The sequence below is a fragment of the Poecile atricapillus genome, unplaced genomic scaffold, assembly GCF_030490865.1.
Source record: "Poecile atricapillus isolate bPoeAtr1 unplaced genomic scaffold, bPoeAtr1.hap1 scaffold_209, whole genome shotgun sequence".
Taxonomy (NCBI): Eukaryota; Metazoa; Chordata; class Aves; order Passeriformes; family Paridae; genus Poecile; species Poecile atricapillus.
In genome coordinates, this window is record NW_026709030.1 from 50,824 (window position 1) to 65,301 (window position 14,478).

At 47.4% G+C, this 14,478-nt stretch overlaps 1 protein-coding gene across 1 annotated transcript; it reads right to left on the minus strand.

Annotated features, from left to right (window-relative positions):
• On the minus strand, positions 1-8,611 carry LOC131574257 (leucine-rich repeat neuronal protein 4-like). The gene is made up of 5 exons (XM_058828678.1): positions 8,401-8,611; positions 6,269-6,985; positions 4,907-5,111; positions 3,766-3,906; positions 1-2,675 (listed from the first exon to the last, which is right to left on the minus strand). The coding sequence occupies exons 2-5, from the start codon at positions 6,945-6,947 to the stop codon at positions 1,196-1,198; spliced, it is 2,505 nt and encodes an 834-aa protein (XP_058684661.1). The 5' UTR covers positions 6,948-6,985; positions 8,401-8,611; the 3' UTR covers positions 1-1,195.
• Positions 8,612-14,478: the final 5,867 nt, after the last annotated feature.

Here is a 14,478-nt window from a genome sequence, read left to right on the forward strand (position 1 = left end):
TATAGCTCTGTAGCTTTTATTTCTGTAATACTGAAAGCATTAAAAACCCCAAAAGAATAGAACTTCTACACAGTACAGCACCTTCCCCTCAGAGTCCAGGGGGTTTTATGCACTGTGTTTGTACAGCACTGTACAGCAGCAGGAACAGGCAGCTCCTGGAACTGAAACCTATGGGGAAACATCAGATTGGGACACCTCCTTGAATTCTAATGGCATCTCAAAGTTGGGATTGTCAGCATCTCTTATTATTGTACAGAAATTGGCACCCAGGAGTTCATTTGAAAGGTGTCTGCAGAACTGTTTGCTGCTAGTGCAACAAAAAACTAGGGTTTTTCAGGTCTCAGCAGCACATGCGTTAAATTGCTTCATTACTTGGCTCTTTGCCTCTGTATGAGGTAAATTTTGGGACAGAACATCCTCTCTGCTTAAAATCCACTGGGAAGCAAATGTTAATATGCTCCCCTCGGCCGTTCTGTGGGTCACTGCTGTACTGCAAACCCCCCACTGCCTGTCAGCTTGCTTTGGAGGCTCAGTTGTGGACAAACTCATAAAAAAGTCAGAACAAAACAATTACCTCTGTCCTAAGGATCCTGCACAACCTGTGACTACAATTAAATTTCATGTTTCTTTTTCCTGAACGGGTTAGGTTGATGATCTGCATCCACTGCATTTCCTTGGAGCAGTCAGAGCTGTGCAGCACCTTGTCACTGAGCCCACTCACTCCTTTCAGCTGTACTCTCTTCATGGAGAATACCTTTAAAAAATTGAACCCCAGCTTTGCTCTGTGAATAAAAGCAGTGTGTCTTGCTCAGCTTAATTCACCTTGGATTACAGCTCTCATCACAGACTGTGCTCATGAGAGATACTGGAGGCAGACAGCTGGCCAGGCAGCCTCTCACTGTGTCAAATTTATGCTACTCCATTTGTAGGTGATTACAAAAACAACTTTTCAAGGTTAGTGTCCAGGCTTGCTGCTGCTTAGCACAGGAACAGGAGTCCAAAGCCTTTTTTCTGGTTGACTACCTTCATTATTAGTTTTTCTTTTTGTTTTGGTGCTTTTCTCTCCCTTAGAAACGTCAGGGTTATGGAATCTGATGGTTCATAGTTTTGCTGAAGGACATTTTCAGAGTCTCACAAAAACACGCCAAGGTGATGGAGATAGTGAACTTTGAATGCGTAGAAGAATCACCCAGAGCTAATTAGTGGTTTGTACTTTTAAGGGATAATCAAATGCTGGGTTCTTGTAGGAAACTAAGTGTGTACCATACTGCTCACTCTGAGGCTTTTTACATGCCTTACACAGGCACACAGACAAAATAATTGTGGTAATGAGAAAGAATCCACTTGCTGCAGACAGACCAGCAAAAACATACTTGTAGCTGGGTTTTGTTTTAAAGCTGGTGCACGAATTACCTGGAATTTCCTGGCCTGTTGTCTGGCTTGACCCTGCTTTGTTGGAGGCAGTCACACAGATTTGGTAAGTGGTGAATGGTAGCAGGTTATACAGAGTGTACTGCCTGGCTGTGGGGTAGATGTTGTCCATGACAAGCTGCCTGTCATCGCTGTCCTGGGCACGAATCATCAGCTCATAGCTGTGAACAACTGAATAAGGGGCACACCAGCGTACCTGTGCAGAGCTGTCAGTGATTTCAATCACCTCTCTGAGCCTGGGTGGGTCTGGAATCTCATCTTCCCTCGACGTGCCGGGACATGAACACTGGGATATGTTCTGGAGTTCCCTGCATGGCTTCTGCAGGTGCCTGCAAGGATTGTAGTCACAGGCGATGTGCACTTGTGGGCCTTGCACCGGGGTTTCCTTTGCTGCTTCTTCGTAGTCATAGTCATCGATGTAATGTGGTGATGGTGTGGTGGGTGCAGGCTCTGAGTGGGCACTGCTCCTTGTGGAGTTCAGCTGTGGGGGGCTCGTCTGGGGGGCACCTTCCTTGGCATGGGTGGCAAAGGAGTGAACGTGGTGGTTGGTGGTGTGGGGAACTCCTGTTCCTCCAGTGGAATAATCACTGGTGGTCTGGTTGAATTGCCCTTCCCGAGGGAATGTCGTGTCGGTTGTTCTGAGCCCTCTCTGTAGCTGTTCTGTTCCAGCTGGACTTGTGGAGCTGTGATCTGGGGACTGAGCAAAGAGCTCCTGGAGAAAAACCGGGAAGGAGGTTACAGATGCCAAGGAAGGGGGATTGCTTGTGGATTCAGAAACTGCCTCCTCCTCATGGGAGGAACTGTTGGCTTTTGTTAGGATCAGCTCCATTGTGTTGGATGCTGCAGTGCTCATCACATCCCTCTGGATTAAGGAGCTGGTATAAGTGTCTTTGGTTAGCATTGTGTTGGATGCTGCAGTGCTCATCACATCCCTCTGGATTAGGGAGCTGGTATAGGTGTCTTTGGTCAGTGTTGGGTTAGGTGTTGCTGTGCTCCTTACATTCCTCTGGGTAAGGGAGCTGGTGTGAGTCAAATCTTTGGTCAACAGAGCTGAGTCTGTTGTTACTGTAGCAGAGGCATCATCACTGGTGAAGCTGAAAGCATCGTGATTGGGAAGGGCTGTGTTTGAATCGGGCAGTGTAACATTGCTCTCTGAATGGCATTTATCGTAGAGCTCCAGCAGTGAAAAAGATGTTGGAGGTCTGCCAGAATCTTCCTGGGATGTGCAAAAAGTCTCCCGAGCCCTGCAGGGGGAAACCAGAATAGTCAAGATCCAGAAGAACATCACATGTGTCTGTAGGCTGCTTGGACTGGAATTGATGACCTGCTGTCAAAACAGTCTACGTTAGTGAGAATGTGAAACCTAGATCAAAACTAGATTGTCTTTACAATAGTCTGGGCAGATTTCCACAGCACTGACTGTGAAATTTAACTGGAACTGGCTTTTTGGTTTTGTAAGGTGCAGGGATATCTTTTGCCCGAGGGGAAGTGTCCTTTGGTACAACAATGGCTGTGAACTTTAGCAAAGGGCATCGGGATTCAAGGCAACTTGTCGTAAAGGGTCAGATTTTAATGCCACAGTAACAGGGGAACACATGCAGAGAGATGTAACAGGATTCCAAGGATTCTTAATCCATCTGGTTTAGGCAGTGGGAGGTGGGACTTTTCAGTGACTAAGATCGAATTCTTTATTTACTCAGACACTGAAGTTTTGGTAAAGAATGCAACTGCTAAACCCATCCCGGTGAAAAACTAATTTCAACAACCTAAACAATCTACTTCCCTGCTCTCTGAGAGATTTGATGACAAATCTTCTCGGTGGCCTTTCAAAAGGAAGAAAGACCATTTATATGCAAATATTTCTTTTAACTGCAGCTTATTGTAATTAGTCTGTAAAACTGTAGGGGAGCATGAAAACAATAGGTGAGAAATGGTGCTATTTGCAAGGGGTTTTGTTGACTGGTGGTGGTGATGTAAGCGTTGGGAATAGCAGGGTTAGAAGAAAATAATTCGTTAAAGATATTCTAAAGTTTTCCAGTTACTGCTCCCAGAGCAGGTCCATCAAGACAGCTCATTTTCTGTCTTCAGCTAATAGTGAAATATGGTCCAAAACAGAAAATATTCTCCCCTTAACGTAGAATCCACAGCTAATAACACTTAATGCTTTGTCCCTGAAAGGGACATTATTTTGCACTTCTGCCTCTTGTGGAAGGGAAGAACACACAAGGAATTTGAATCACTTAGTGAATGGTGGTGCATGTCTGCCCCCCAAACAACTCTGCACATTGCAGTTGTGTCTGAGGAGCATTACTTGATCTCCTTGAGCTCACTTACTTTTGCAGAACGACTTTCTTGGGCTTGGACAGCAGCCAGGAGAGCTGGCAGTTGCACAGCAGAGGATTCCCATACAAGTTGATGGTGGTGATGCCATCCGATGAATTGGTGTTCCAAGGATTAAAGGAACTCAGGTTACAGCTACAAGAGATCAAATGCAGTAATTAAAAAATGCTGAGCTACCTTAAACAGCTGGAGTGTGCTTAGTATCCCTTATCCTTAGTGTGTGTAAGGCACAAAGCAATATTCCCAGTTCCCTTGGCAGTAACCAGTTATTAAACCCACCATCCTGCACTCTGCAGGCTCAGAAGATGCTCTCTTTTTTTCTAGGATTTTAACAGCAATTTCTTTAAGTTTGGGCATGATTTTTAGGGGTATGGGCATGATACTTTGGACTGGTATTCCTGCAAGTGTTGGAAAGTGCTGTGTAAATCCCATAGGGCAGTCAAGGGGGGATGGGTTCCATAGGGTTTTTGCTTTGTATGGGTTTATGTTCATGAAACTGGTTTCTAGGCACAGCCAGTGCTCTAGTGTTTGTTTTCTGATATGCTTATATCTGGATTGGTATTATAAAAATGTTTCAAAGTGCTCTCCAGGTTTTCTCCTTTGTATGCATTTCACCTGCTCTTTATCTTTTGATAAATCACTTTTGGACTTTTGTTCCTCTTAGTATTTCAGGTATGTAACATACCAAGAGGTGCTACCCCTAGAATGAGGACTAAAACATTGCATTCATCCTTGCAGAGCAGGGGACCCTCAGTGAGCTGCTTCTCCTCTGATGGGATATTGCCACTGTAGGTGCTGGAAGCCCAGTCTGTATCACAGGTGGGATTCAGTGGATCTGTGCTGATCTAAACAGTGCTGGGTGAATTCATCCATAGGACAGGGTGATAAGGCAGAGGAGAGAGAACACAATGGATACAACCTCGAGCAAACAATTAATTGTGCTATGAGTCCCATGCTGCTCTTTGAGCTGTATCAGCTCTATCAGGCCAGATCACAGGTTTTACATGGCAAAGACAGCAAGTCCACACCTCCTTCCTAAATCTGATAACAAAATGTTTGAGTCAGTGCCCAGGCACCACAGCACTGTGAGGCAAAGGCTGCATTATGTGAAGAAGGACAAAAAAAACCAACTCACTTCTCAAATGAGAGATGGCTCAGATGAGGAGCACTGGCAAACGTCTCTGTCTGCACAAAACCCAGGGAACGGGAGTTCTGACAATGCAGCTCTTGGAGACCAGGCAGAGGCTTGAAGATGTCGCTGTCGAGGCTTCTTAACCGTGGCATGTTGGTCAGGTGAAGTGATCTGAGGTTGGCCAAGTCTCTGACCCACTCTGGCTGAACTGAAACAGAAAAATACTTAAATCTATTGCCTAAACATTCCTGTGGATTTCTGCCTAGAAAAAGGGTTTGAATTCATAGATATAATGTATCTGTCACTTTCTGCAGCTATTCTCTTTGGGAAAGGAATAGAACAAAAGTCAATACATCAGTGTATAAACACTCATGCAGCTGCATTTTTGTAATAGTCCCTGCAAGTCGGGCTGTCATAGGGCAGGGGAAAAGAGGGAAAATAAGGACAACAAAGCTGATAAGAGATATGGAATAGATTTCTCGTTGGGTGAGATTAAATGAACGAGGATTTCTCTACTCAGGAAGGTGTTCTACGAGGTCCTGACTGGTGCAAGAAAGGCAAATCACTTATTTCTCCTAGCACAGGAAGAAGAGCCAAGAGGCATGAAACAGAAGGAGTAGGTCTTGTACAAAAGGGCCTTTCCATCCCATGACTCAATAGGATAATTCACTACCACAAGAGGGATTAGGCAAATTCATGGAGGAAATTTGGTGGTGCAGATGTTTAATGTGAGTTGAAGTGAAGCCTCTGACTTGAGGAGGCCCTGGCCCTGCCCCAGGCTGAGCAGCTGGGCAAGGCATCTCACATCTGTGTGTCTCAGCACCTCAGGTGTAAACTGAGGCTGGCAGGGGAGGCCGGCAAAAGGGAAAAATCCTCCTGTGGATTGTTCGGGGCAGGGATTGTCTCCCCCCTCAGCGGAAGTATCCAGGCTGTGGATGGCACAAAAAGCCTCTCCCTGTGCTACTTCAGTGCAGCACTAAAAGCTGAGTGTAGCTGTGGGGACAAAGAAAGATTTCAACAGCCTGTTTGGAAAGAAACTAATTTCCTCCTGTGCTTCCCAAAACTAATCCCGGGGCTGACAGGGGGATGACTGTCAGTAGCAGACAGTGGGATTAGGATGGAAGTGGGTGACTACACTGGGATAAATCGTCCTGTCTCATGGTGTTTGGTCTCTGCCCTTCCTTTGGGAGGCTGGTTTGCATGAGAGTGCCTTGCACGCTTGGACCAGCTGTTTGCAGCTTTCAGTGTGGGGTGTTCCCCCTGCACTCCAGGCTCAGCCAGGATGGGAGCCATCGTCCCAGCAAGGCTTCTGCTCCCCTGGCCTGACCAAGCCCCATGCCTACAGTGGGAAACCCAGAAACTTACTTTTCTCAAAAAAGGTCCTGCTCAGATCAAGCACATTGATGGAGTTTCCAGGCCTGTTCATGGCCTCGTGGGGATCTGTGCTGATGGCAAAAGCAGAGTCCCTGATTCCTCTGCTGTCATCCTGCCCGAGCAGTGTTGCAGAGAGGTTCAAGACCTGCAGCTGAGGGTAGCAGGAAAAAGCCAGTGGCTGGATTTCCATCAGTGGATTTCCAGCCAAGGACAACCACCTCAGGTTAGGCAGGGCAGAGCCGTGGCAGGATGGCACAGATGACAGCTTATTAAAGCTCAAGTCCAGCTTGAGGAGACTGCTGAGGGCTTCAGATCCCCACCTCACTGACCAGAGGTGGTTGTGCCTCAGCGAGAGGACATGCAGCTGTCGGAGGTTTGCTATCTCTGTGCCGTTCACCTCTTCCAGGAGGTTATTGCTGAGATCCAAGGTCTCCAGGGCCTCTGGAAGGCAGACAGGAAAAGCTGTCAGGCTGCTGTTGGTCAGCTGCAGAGTGATCCAGGTCTTGTTCTTCCGATCCTCACAGGACATGCTGGTAAGATTAACATTCTTCCAAGTGTCTTCCTGAGCCAGCTGGAAAAAGGTGGTGACATCCCTGGATGCTGCTCTGCTCACGGGGCCTTGTGCTGTGGTCCCCAGCAGCAGAGGGAGAATGAGCAAGGGCAACAACATCCTTCTCCAAGGTGCCTGCAGTTTGCAAGATCTGTTTCCTTTTTGTTTCAGGAAGGGGAAAACAAAACATCAACATTTAGATTAAAATTCTTCCAGGTATCTACAAACTATTTAAAAGAAAAACAGTTATAAGCCCTTTCCTATTATATTTGGACAGTGATAAGTGATAATTAATAGCTCTTTTGTAATTGAACCTAAGTAAACATGTTTTTCACACGTGAATCCTTGGGGACAGAAGTATCATGCAGTCTCAGTCATGCAGGAAGCATGAACCGAGTTGTATCCCACACCAGGACCCTCAGTGCCAGCAGGCTGTCCTGCATAGTGTCCAGTTTGGCCAGCCCAGTGGGAAGAGTTTTCCTGTGGGGTGATGCCCAAACAACGGGGTCAAGTGTGCCTATGGCACGGGACTGTTTCCTGTGATATTGTGCAAAGCAAATCAGTGGATCTGAGGACAGAGGAGAGTTGCCAAACTTTAAAGCACAGGATCCCAAACTGGGCTGAGTTGTGTTGGAGTGGGCAGGTAAAAGTTTCTTTCCTGTATTTGGAAGTACTTTCGTTAGCAAAACCAGGGACTTGTGTGGGCTCAGCCAGGGCAGTTCTGTCCCATTCTGAGGACGGTCACAGTGGGGACCCCACAGGGGTTTGGGGATACTGAGCAGCTGGCAGTGCCCCACAGCCTGTCTGCCAGGCAGCGGCAGGGCTGTGCCCTGCTGGAGATGAGAGCTACAGACAGGCTGCACAGCCCAGCTGCTGGGAAAGGATGCACTGAAAATGCAGCTCCCGAACCACATGTCAGTGGAAGTGGTCAGAAATCGAGTATGCTCCTGGATCAGGGCCCTAAAGGCCTGAGCGCCAAGAAACATGTTATTTAGTGTTACAGCTCCGTCCTCCTCCCAGCCCTGCTTTTGCCTTCGTAAAAAAAAATGTCCTTAATGACCTGTGCGAGGTCCCCACAGGTACTCTGTGTCAGAGGAAGGAATTAACCCCAGCCCCAAACCCGTGCTTTTTTTAATGAGCTGTCTTTTGTGCTTCCCGGCATCAAAACGATCATTCCTAGTCCAGAAATATATTACAGTGTAGGGTGATAACTGAAGCCCCACGTATTATAAAATATCTCCGACCTATTCCAAAGTTTAATTGCTCCTTGCTGTTCCCTGAATGATGCCAGGTCTTGCCCAGACTGTTACCCTTTGCTGCCATCCCAGGTTTGAAGTAGGGACCAGTAAAATAGCATAGACCAGACCACCAAAGTAATGTGTTGTGTTTGCCCGTGTCGTTTTCGTCAGATGGAACCGTGCAAGAGCCAAGCAGCCTCAGGGCTTCCCGGTCACCGCTGGATCCCCTGCTCCGCAGCACTGGGAGGGAGAGGATGGGAGGAATTGGGCTGCCGTATTCCAATCTTAGATTTAATCTTAATCCTTGTATCTAAACCGCATCCGCTTGCACGTACCTGTCCTAAAGTCCTGGTGCCTCGTGCCTCCGCTCGGAGTGGCTCCGACTGCCTGGCCTTGATTTTATACGCTTGGTGTGACTCAGCCGACGGCGTGAAATGCCTCTTTTCTGTTCCCAGCTTTCCCTGCTCCCGGCTCTGCCCACAAACTCAGGCGAGGTTTGTTCCAGGCTCACTCCCCCGCATCCAGCTTTGAGAGGGGGCGGCTCCGGGCAGCTTTCCCCGCTCCCTTGGCCCTAGCAGGAGGTGGGTGGGAGGGCTCTTATTTCCCAACACTCAGGCAGGGCTGCTCCTGCCTGTCTTTGTCCAAGCAGAGGGGGGCAAAGGGAACAGATCAGTGTCAATAGTCCCAACTCTCACGTCTTCCACTAACGGGGGGAGGGAGACGAATTGTGCTCCTTTGTTGGCAGGTCAGGATGATGTAAAGCTGGGGCTCTGCCTGCTGACATGAGCTTGGCTCTCTCTTTAGGCGCCAATGAGGGGTTTCAAGTGTTTAAATTTCTAAGACTATTGCTCTTGGGGAGTAAATCCTACAAAAGTTCACGCAGGACAAATTACTTTTCTAAGGAGGCCCTTAGGATATGTCAAAAGTGAAACTCTCACCTGCTCCCGCAGAGAGGAATTCTCTGCCGATGGAGAGGGCGTGGATGTCACACATTCCCCGTGTGACAGTCCTGGGAGGCCGCTCTTGGTCCCGCTGTGCGTGGGTTGTGCTCTCCGTTCTGCAGCTGTGTACCACATGGCTTGGGAGAATTCCCTTCCTGCTACTTCTCTCATCCTTTGCTGGATAAGTAAAACTGACAACATAAACCATCTCCCACTGAGAGACCTGCCCTTGAGCTGGGTTTTTCAGCATTCCCACAATTCAAACAATAATTAGGTCTAGAGCAGAGAATAAAGTCAGAGAAATGATCCCAGAAAGGGATGAGTTGATGGAGACTGTTCCAAAGTAAAAGCAAAAGGTGGATGTCCTGTTGCTACTGTAGGACAACTAATTGTTCAAATTTCCATTAGAACAGTAGTCAGCGCTTTTCCTTTATCGAGGCAACAACAGACCCCTGACATGAAGGCAGCAACGACCTGTAAACTTTGGTGCTAAAGTGCAGATAAAGGTCTTGCTTGACCAAAAACCTTGAGCCTGCAAGTAAACTTTACGCAGACCTTATCTATTGACCGCGTGGGTTATTATGTGCGTGGGGAGAGAGCCTTGAAAAACACCAGGACATCCACAGAGCAGAGATAGGGGCTCCCAGTAGGACTCTCTGGAGCCATTGCGGTTCCCTTGGAGGCTGGGCGAGGTGCACATGTTGTTCCCCCGTGGAATGGCTCCAGGGCAAGATAAATGGTTTCCTCAATGAGGGGCTAATCCCACCGCTGACCCTGGAGGGGCGGCCGGGCCCGGCACGTGCGCGCCCGCAGGTACCTTCAGAGCTCTGCACTCGCTGCGGTTCAAAGGGTGAAGTGGAGCAGGTTACAAAAATCTGAAGAATTTGGTATAAGAGGAGGAAAGTTCAGCTCCAGACAGGCCGGTGGAAAACCTTGCATTCCCTCTGGCTTCGCAGAGCTGCGGCTCTCCTCTTTGGGAAGCCGAGGAGCAGGGAGGTGGCCTGGCTTTGCCCTGGGCTATTAAATACTTGTGTTTGCTGCCCTTAGCTCAGTATTTACAGGCAGTGGATTTTTATTGCTTATTTTAGGGTTATTGGTTATCTTACTGATTTTAATATCTTACAAAAATACTCCAGGAAACTCCGTGAGCCAAAAGCTGCCTTAATTTGAATGAGTTCATCCTTACTGACTTCATTTTAGAGACTCATTTGAGCAGACTGTCAGACTGGGAGAGCGGCTGCTCGTTTTGGTGAAGGTGGAAGGGAGGTGGAGGTTTTGTTTGCCCAGAGGCCCTTGATTTCTGAGTGATAAAGAGAACCTGTTGCAAGGGGCAGAGCACCCTTGGAAAACGAGCTTTTGTTATTTTTATTTTCCATCGTTGTTTCTGGCTTTTTGGATGGCCAGTTTTTTTTGTGGCAGGTATTGCATCTTCCCAGCTCTTGCTTAGCTGCAAACTCCCATCATCTGAAATATTTCTGCTATGGTGCTACATCTCAGGCAGCTGCCCAGGTACTGGCAGGTTTCCCAGGGCAGGCAGTAGCCCTCAGTTCACAAGTTTCTTTGAAATACCTACTAACAGCAGGCATAGATTTCCCCTTTGTGAGTCACTTTGGCTTGTTCTCATGTCGCCTTTTATTCTTTTTTTCCGCTTTTCTGAGAGTTTCAGTGACAACCTGAGGGAGCGGTTAGCAAAGGCAGGCGTTCCTGTCAGCCTTTTCACACGCTGATGCGCAGAGAGCTGAAGCAGACGCCCCCTCCCCGGGGGCGATTCAGGGCTGCACAAAGCCCCTCCGCCCGCAGGAATTCTCAGGCTGAGCCCTGCATTCCTTAGTGACACCAAGATAAGCAGAACTGGGGTGAGCAGAAAGGTGAGGATGGTACCAGGCTGTAAAGTTTAAGAGGTGAATGTTTATTACTGGCCATGATCCAGGTGATGTTTAACAATGAAAATATCTTGAAAAAAAATCTGGAGAATGGCTTTTAAAGCCAGCAAATGAACTGTTTCACAGGTCTGCCCACAGAGCAAGCACAAGCAAGACATTTTCCCACAGAGAAAGGAGAGAGAATGGAAGAACAGGATAATTTAGCCTGAGGTTTGAGAAAACTATGGGGTGTGTGTCTCCTTACACGGGATGAAGGCAATGGTGAAATCCTCTACGGAATTTGATGTAAGAGCAGCAGGATCCTTCTGACATCGGCAGTGCTTTACCCTGACCTGGCTTGGGTTTAATTAAGCACTGTGTATAGAATAGGGTAGCAGCTGAGCTGAGATATGAGTTTCCTAAAGGTTTGTTTTCATCTAACAACATTCCTGTCCAGGATTTCATCTCTGTATTGCAAAACTCCAGGGCAGATGCCCCTGTCCTGCTTTCACTCATTCTGGGAAACCTCTCCCACATCTGGCACTGTGCAATTAATAACATGGTTTCTACAGCCCACTGAGCCCGTGGTCTTCAGCCCTGTGCATAAATAGTTGTGATGAGCTCAGGAGAGCCAAGTGTGATCAGGTTATTGCACAAGTAAGGGAAGCTGTGGAACCCCACGTGCATTAAGGGAATGTCTGGAGCTGGCTGGGACGTGCTCGGTGACATGGGATGAAAGATGACTCGAAGCTGTGGCTGGTGCAGGGGTCAGGCAGAGCAGGCTGGGCCAGGCCTGCTCTCAGGTGCTGCCCACCATGTCCAGCCTGGAATTATGGAAGTGCAGGAATGCCCTGGGTCATGCCTTCCCACTCCTACCTCTCCAAGGAGCCTTCCTACTGAAATCCCTCCTCTGCTTGTAGGAAGGGGAGCTACAGTCACATGCAACACTCCAAGCCACCGGATAAAAGCAGTTTCCTTTCCTACCTGTTCCTTACCTATTGTGAAAAAGCCTTGCAAAGTGAGTGGGGCAAGGAGAAGAGAGTTTCCTGGAATGACCTAAGGAAATATGGAGAGAGGGCATCAGCAGGGGATCACTCTCTTAAACCTAAAATGGCAAAGGATAAGGCTTACAGCCAGCTGGGATGAGCTGGCAGAACTCCTCCTTGCAAAGCAGCAGCGGAGGATTTAGTCGAAAGGCAGTGACACATGAGGTAAGATTGAAGGAGGGGCAGGAAAGAAAATGGAAATATTTGTCTAGTTTTTCTGAAATCCCAGTAGAGACAGTTTGAACTGCAAGTGAACATGCTTGTTTAGCAATGAAATGAGCCACACACTCATACTAATGAGAGCTATGCTCAGATTTCCCGTCTCTGCATTCCTTTGCTCAGGTCACGTAGGCAAGTGCAACAACAGGGTCTCCATGCAGCACTCCGAGACAAGTTCTGCTCCCAGAGTCCCAGGCATGGGCTGTGCTTCCCATGGAGACATCCACAGGAATCTGGCATTGCTCACTGCCAAATGAGGGCTCCCATGCAGGCATGGTCAAGATCCTCACTGCGAAGCCTAAGTGGAGCCTGATCTGGAAGGCTGCTGTCTGTGGAAGAGGTGCTGCTGGCACTAATATGAGCATTTAGCTCTCCCATGGCACACTTAGGCAGGCTTTAAATATGGCCAGTGTTTGGACTTGGGTGGATCTCACAACATGAGGAACATACTTGGCTTGTGTGAAGCAGGTGACAAGTGAGTTCTCTACTGAAGGAAACTGGATGGTCCTTCAGCCTGTGCAAAACGTGCTGAGGAGAGAGAAGAACAGAGGGCTGGGAAGCAGACCATATTTTTATCTTTTTGCAAATGTAAAGCTGTAGTTTGAACTGCACAAACAGAGTGATTGCACTGAAGCCCATTGACAGGGGCTGGGGAAAAGCAGAGCACATGGCATGAAAATCAGGGCTCTCAGTTTCCAGTAATGTTTATGAATTTATGCAGTGATTTCTGCAGCATCCCTTTATGATATGACAGTACCTTTCCATTGTATTTCTTCAGATATGTGAAAGCAGTTTTGGTTTGTCCAGTAGTTTCATGAATTCTCCCAGCTTTACTGTGTCCTTGCTTTACAGGGTAATACTAAATTTCATTCACTTTGGTGGACGTGTGTGGCTCCTTCAGGCAGGCAGAGCTGCTGGCTTCAGATCTGGTTCCTCAGAGACATCCCCAGCTCCTCTGGACAACCTGTGCCAGGGCCTTACCACCCTCACTCACAGGGAAGAATTTCTCCCCAGTATCCAACCCAGCCCTGCCCTCTGTCAATGGGAAGCCATCCCCCCTTGTCCTGTCACCGTGTGCCCTTGGCAAAAGTCCCTCTCCGGCTCTCTTGTAGCCCTTCCAGGGGCTCCAAGGAGACCCCAGAGCCTCTTCTCCAGGCTGAGCACCCCCATCTCTCTCAGCTGTCTCCAGAGCAGAGGGGCTCTGGCCCTTTGAGCATCACTCTCTGCATTCTGCATTACACACATCACATCATTTCCACAGGCTTTCCAGATCCTCACCTGAACAGCTTAGTTCAGTGAGATGTCACAGTGAAACAGAGTAACAGGGACAGAAAATAGAAACACTCACACTCAGAGGCCTCTTTAATAGTTTTAGGTAGTTCCTAAAGCTTATTTTTCAACCAGATAAGTAACAATGTTCCTCAAAAGTTGAACCTTTTGGATCTAGTTTTGCCAAGATGAATGCTCTGCAGCTTGTCCAGCTTTCAGGATTCCACTTCAGTGAATGAAGGTAGACACGGGTACTACATTTTTGAGCAACTAAGTAATCTCTACAGGAGTTTCGATAGCTTAGTCTGCAGGACTTTGGAATGTTTTGTGTTCTCAGGGCAAGTGTTAGACAAGCCATGGAGCTTTAAAATAGGTATTTATTCAGCTTCAGTTCTGATACATGCTGGGATCTTTAACAATGGCCAGTTTAACAATGGAAGTTGCCTGGCTGTAACAGAGAAGAAAATTCACTGTACCATATCCTCAAGTTAAATGCCCTGAATGCTTAAACAGATTGCTGCAATTAAAAATACTAGATTAAAAAAAATGTCCAGTAGCTAGACACTGTTTATTTAAAAACATTGAGCTGTACAAAAGGAAAACAAAGACAATTAAATTTTCTCAAGTATTGATGATGGAGTTGCCATACTGCATCCAGTGACCTTAGCTTCAGTATTTAAAAAAAACTATCAACAGTCCCAGTCATAGTACTAGACTGACATGTACAATAATTAGTAGCCAGCAATTAACAATCAGAGATATTTTTGTTTAATCTCTGGTAGTCTTAGCTATAAGAAGAAGCAGGCAGTGGGAAAAGAGTTTACTTCAACTCATTCCTGACCTCCAGTTAATTTGTGGAAGAGTTCTTCATCCAGTGTTTCATTATGGTCCTTGGAACGTGTTGACAAGAAGATGTAGCCCCCAATATATTCATGGACGATTTTGCAGTCTGCACTCAGGCACGTGAAAGCGATGGACACATTCTGGTCAAACTCGATGGCAACCTAAGGAGAACACGTGGCAAAATCAGACAGAGATAAGGTGGGAAGAAGGAGAAGTGTGAGAGCACAGCTGGA

What these genes read in the sequence shown, in the direction of transcription:
- LOC131574257 (XM_058828678.1), bottom strand. Translation starts at nt 6,947, where the DNA reads ATGTTGTTGCCCTTGCTCATTCTCCCTCTGCTGCTGGGGACCACAGCA. An exon ending in CAGGACCTTTTTTGAGAAAA is followed by an intron (nt 5,112 to 6,268) that starts GTAAGTTTCTGG and finishes TTTCTGTTTCAG; the next exon opens with TTCAGCCAGAGTGGGTCAGA. An exon ending in AGCCATCTCTCATTTGAGAA is followed by an intron (nt 3,907 to 4,906) that starts GTGAGTTGGTTT and finishes GATCTCTTGTAG; the next exon opens with CTGTAACCTGAGTTCCTTTA.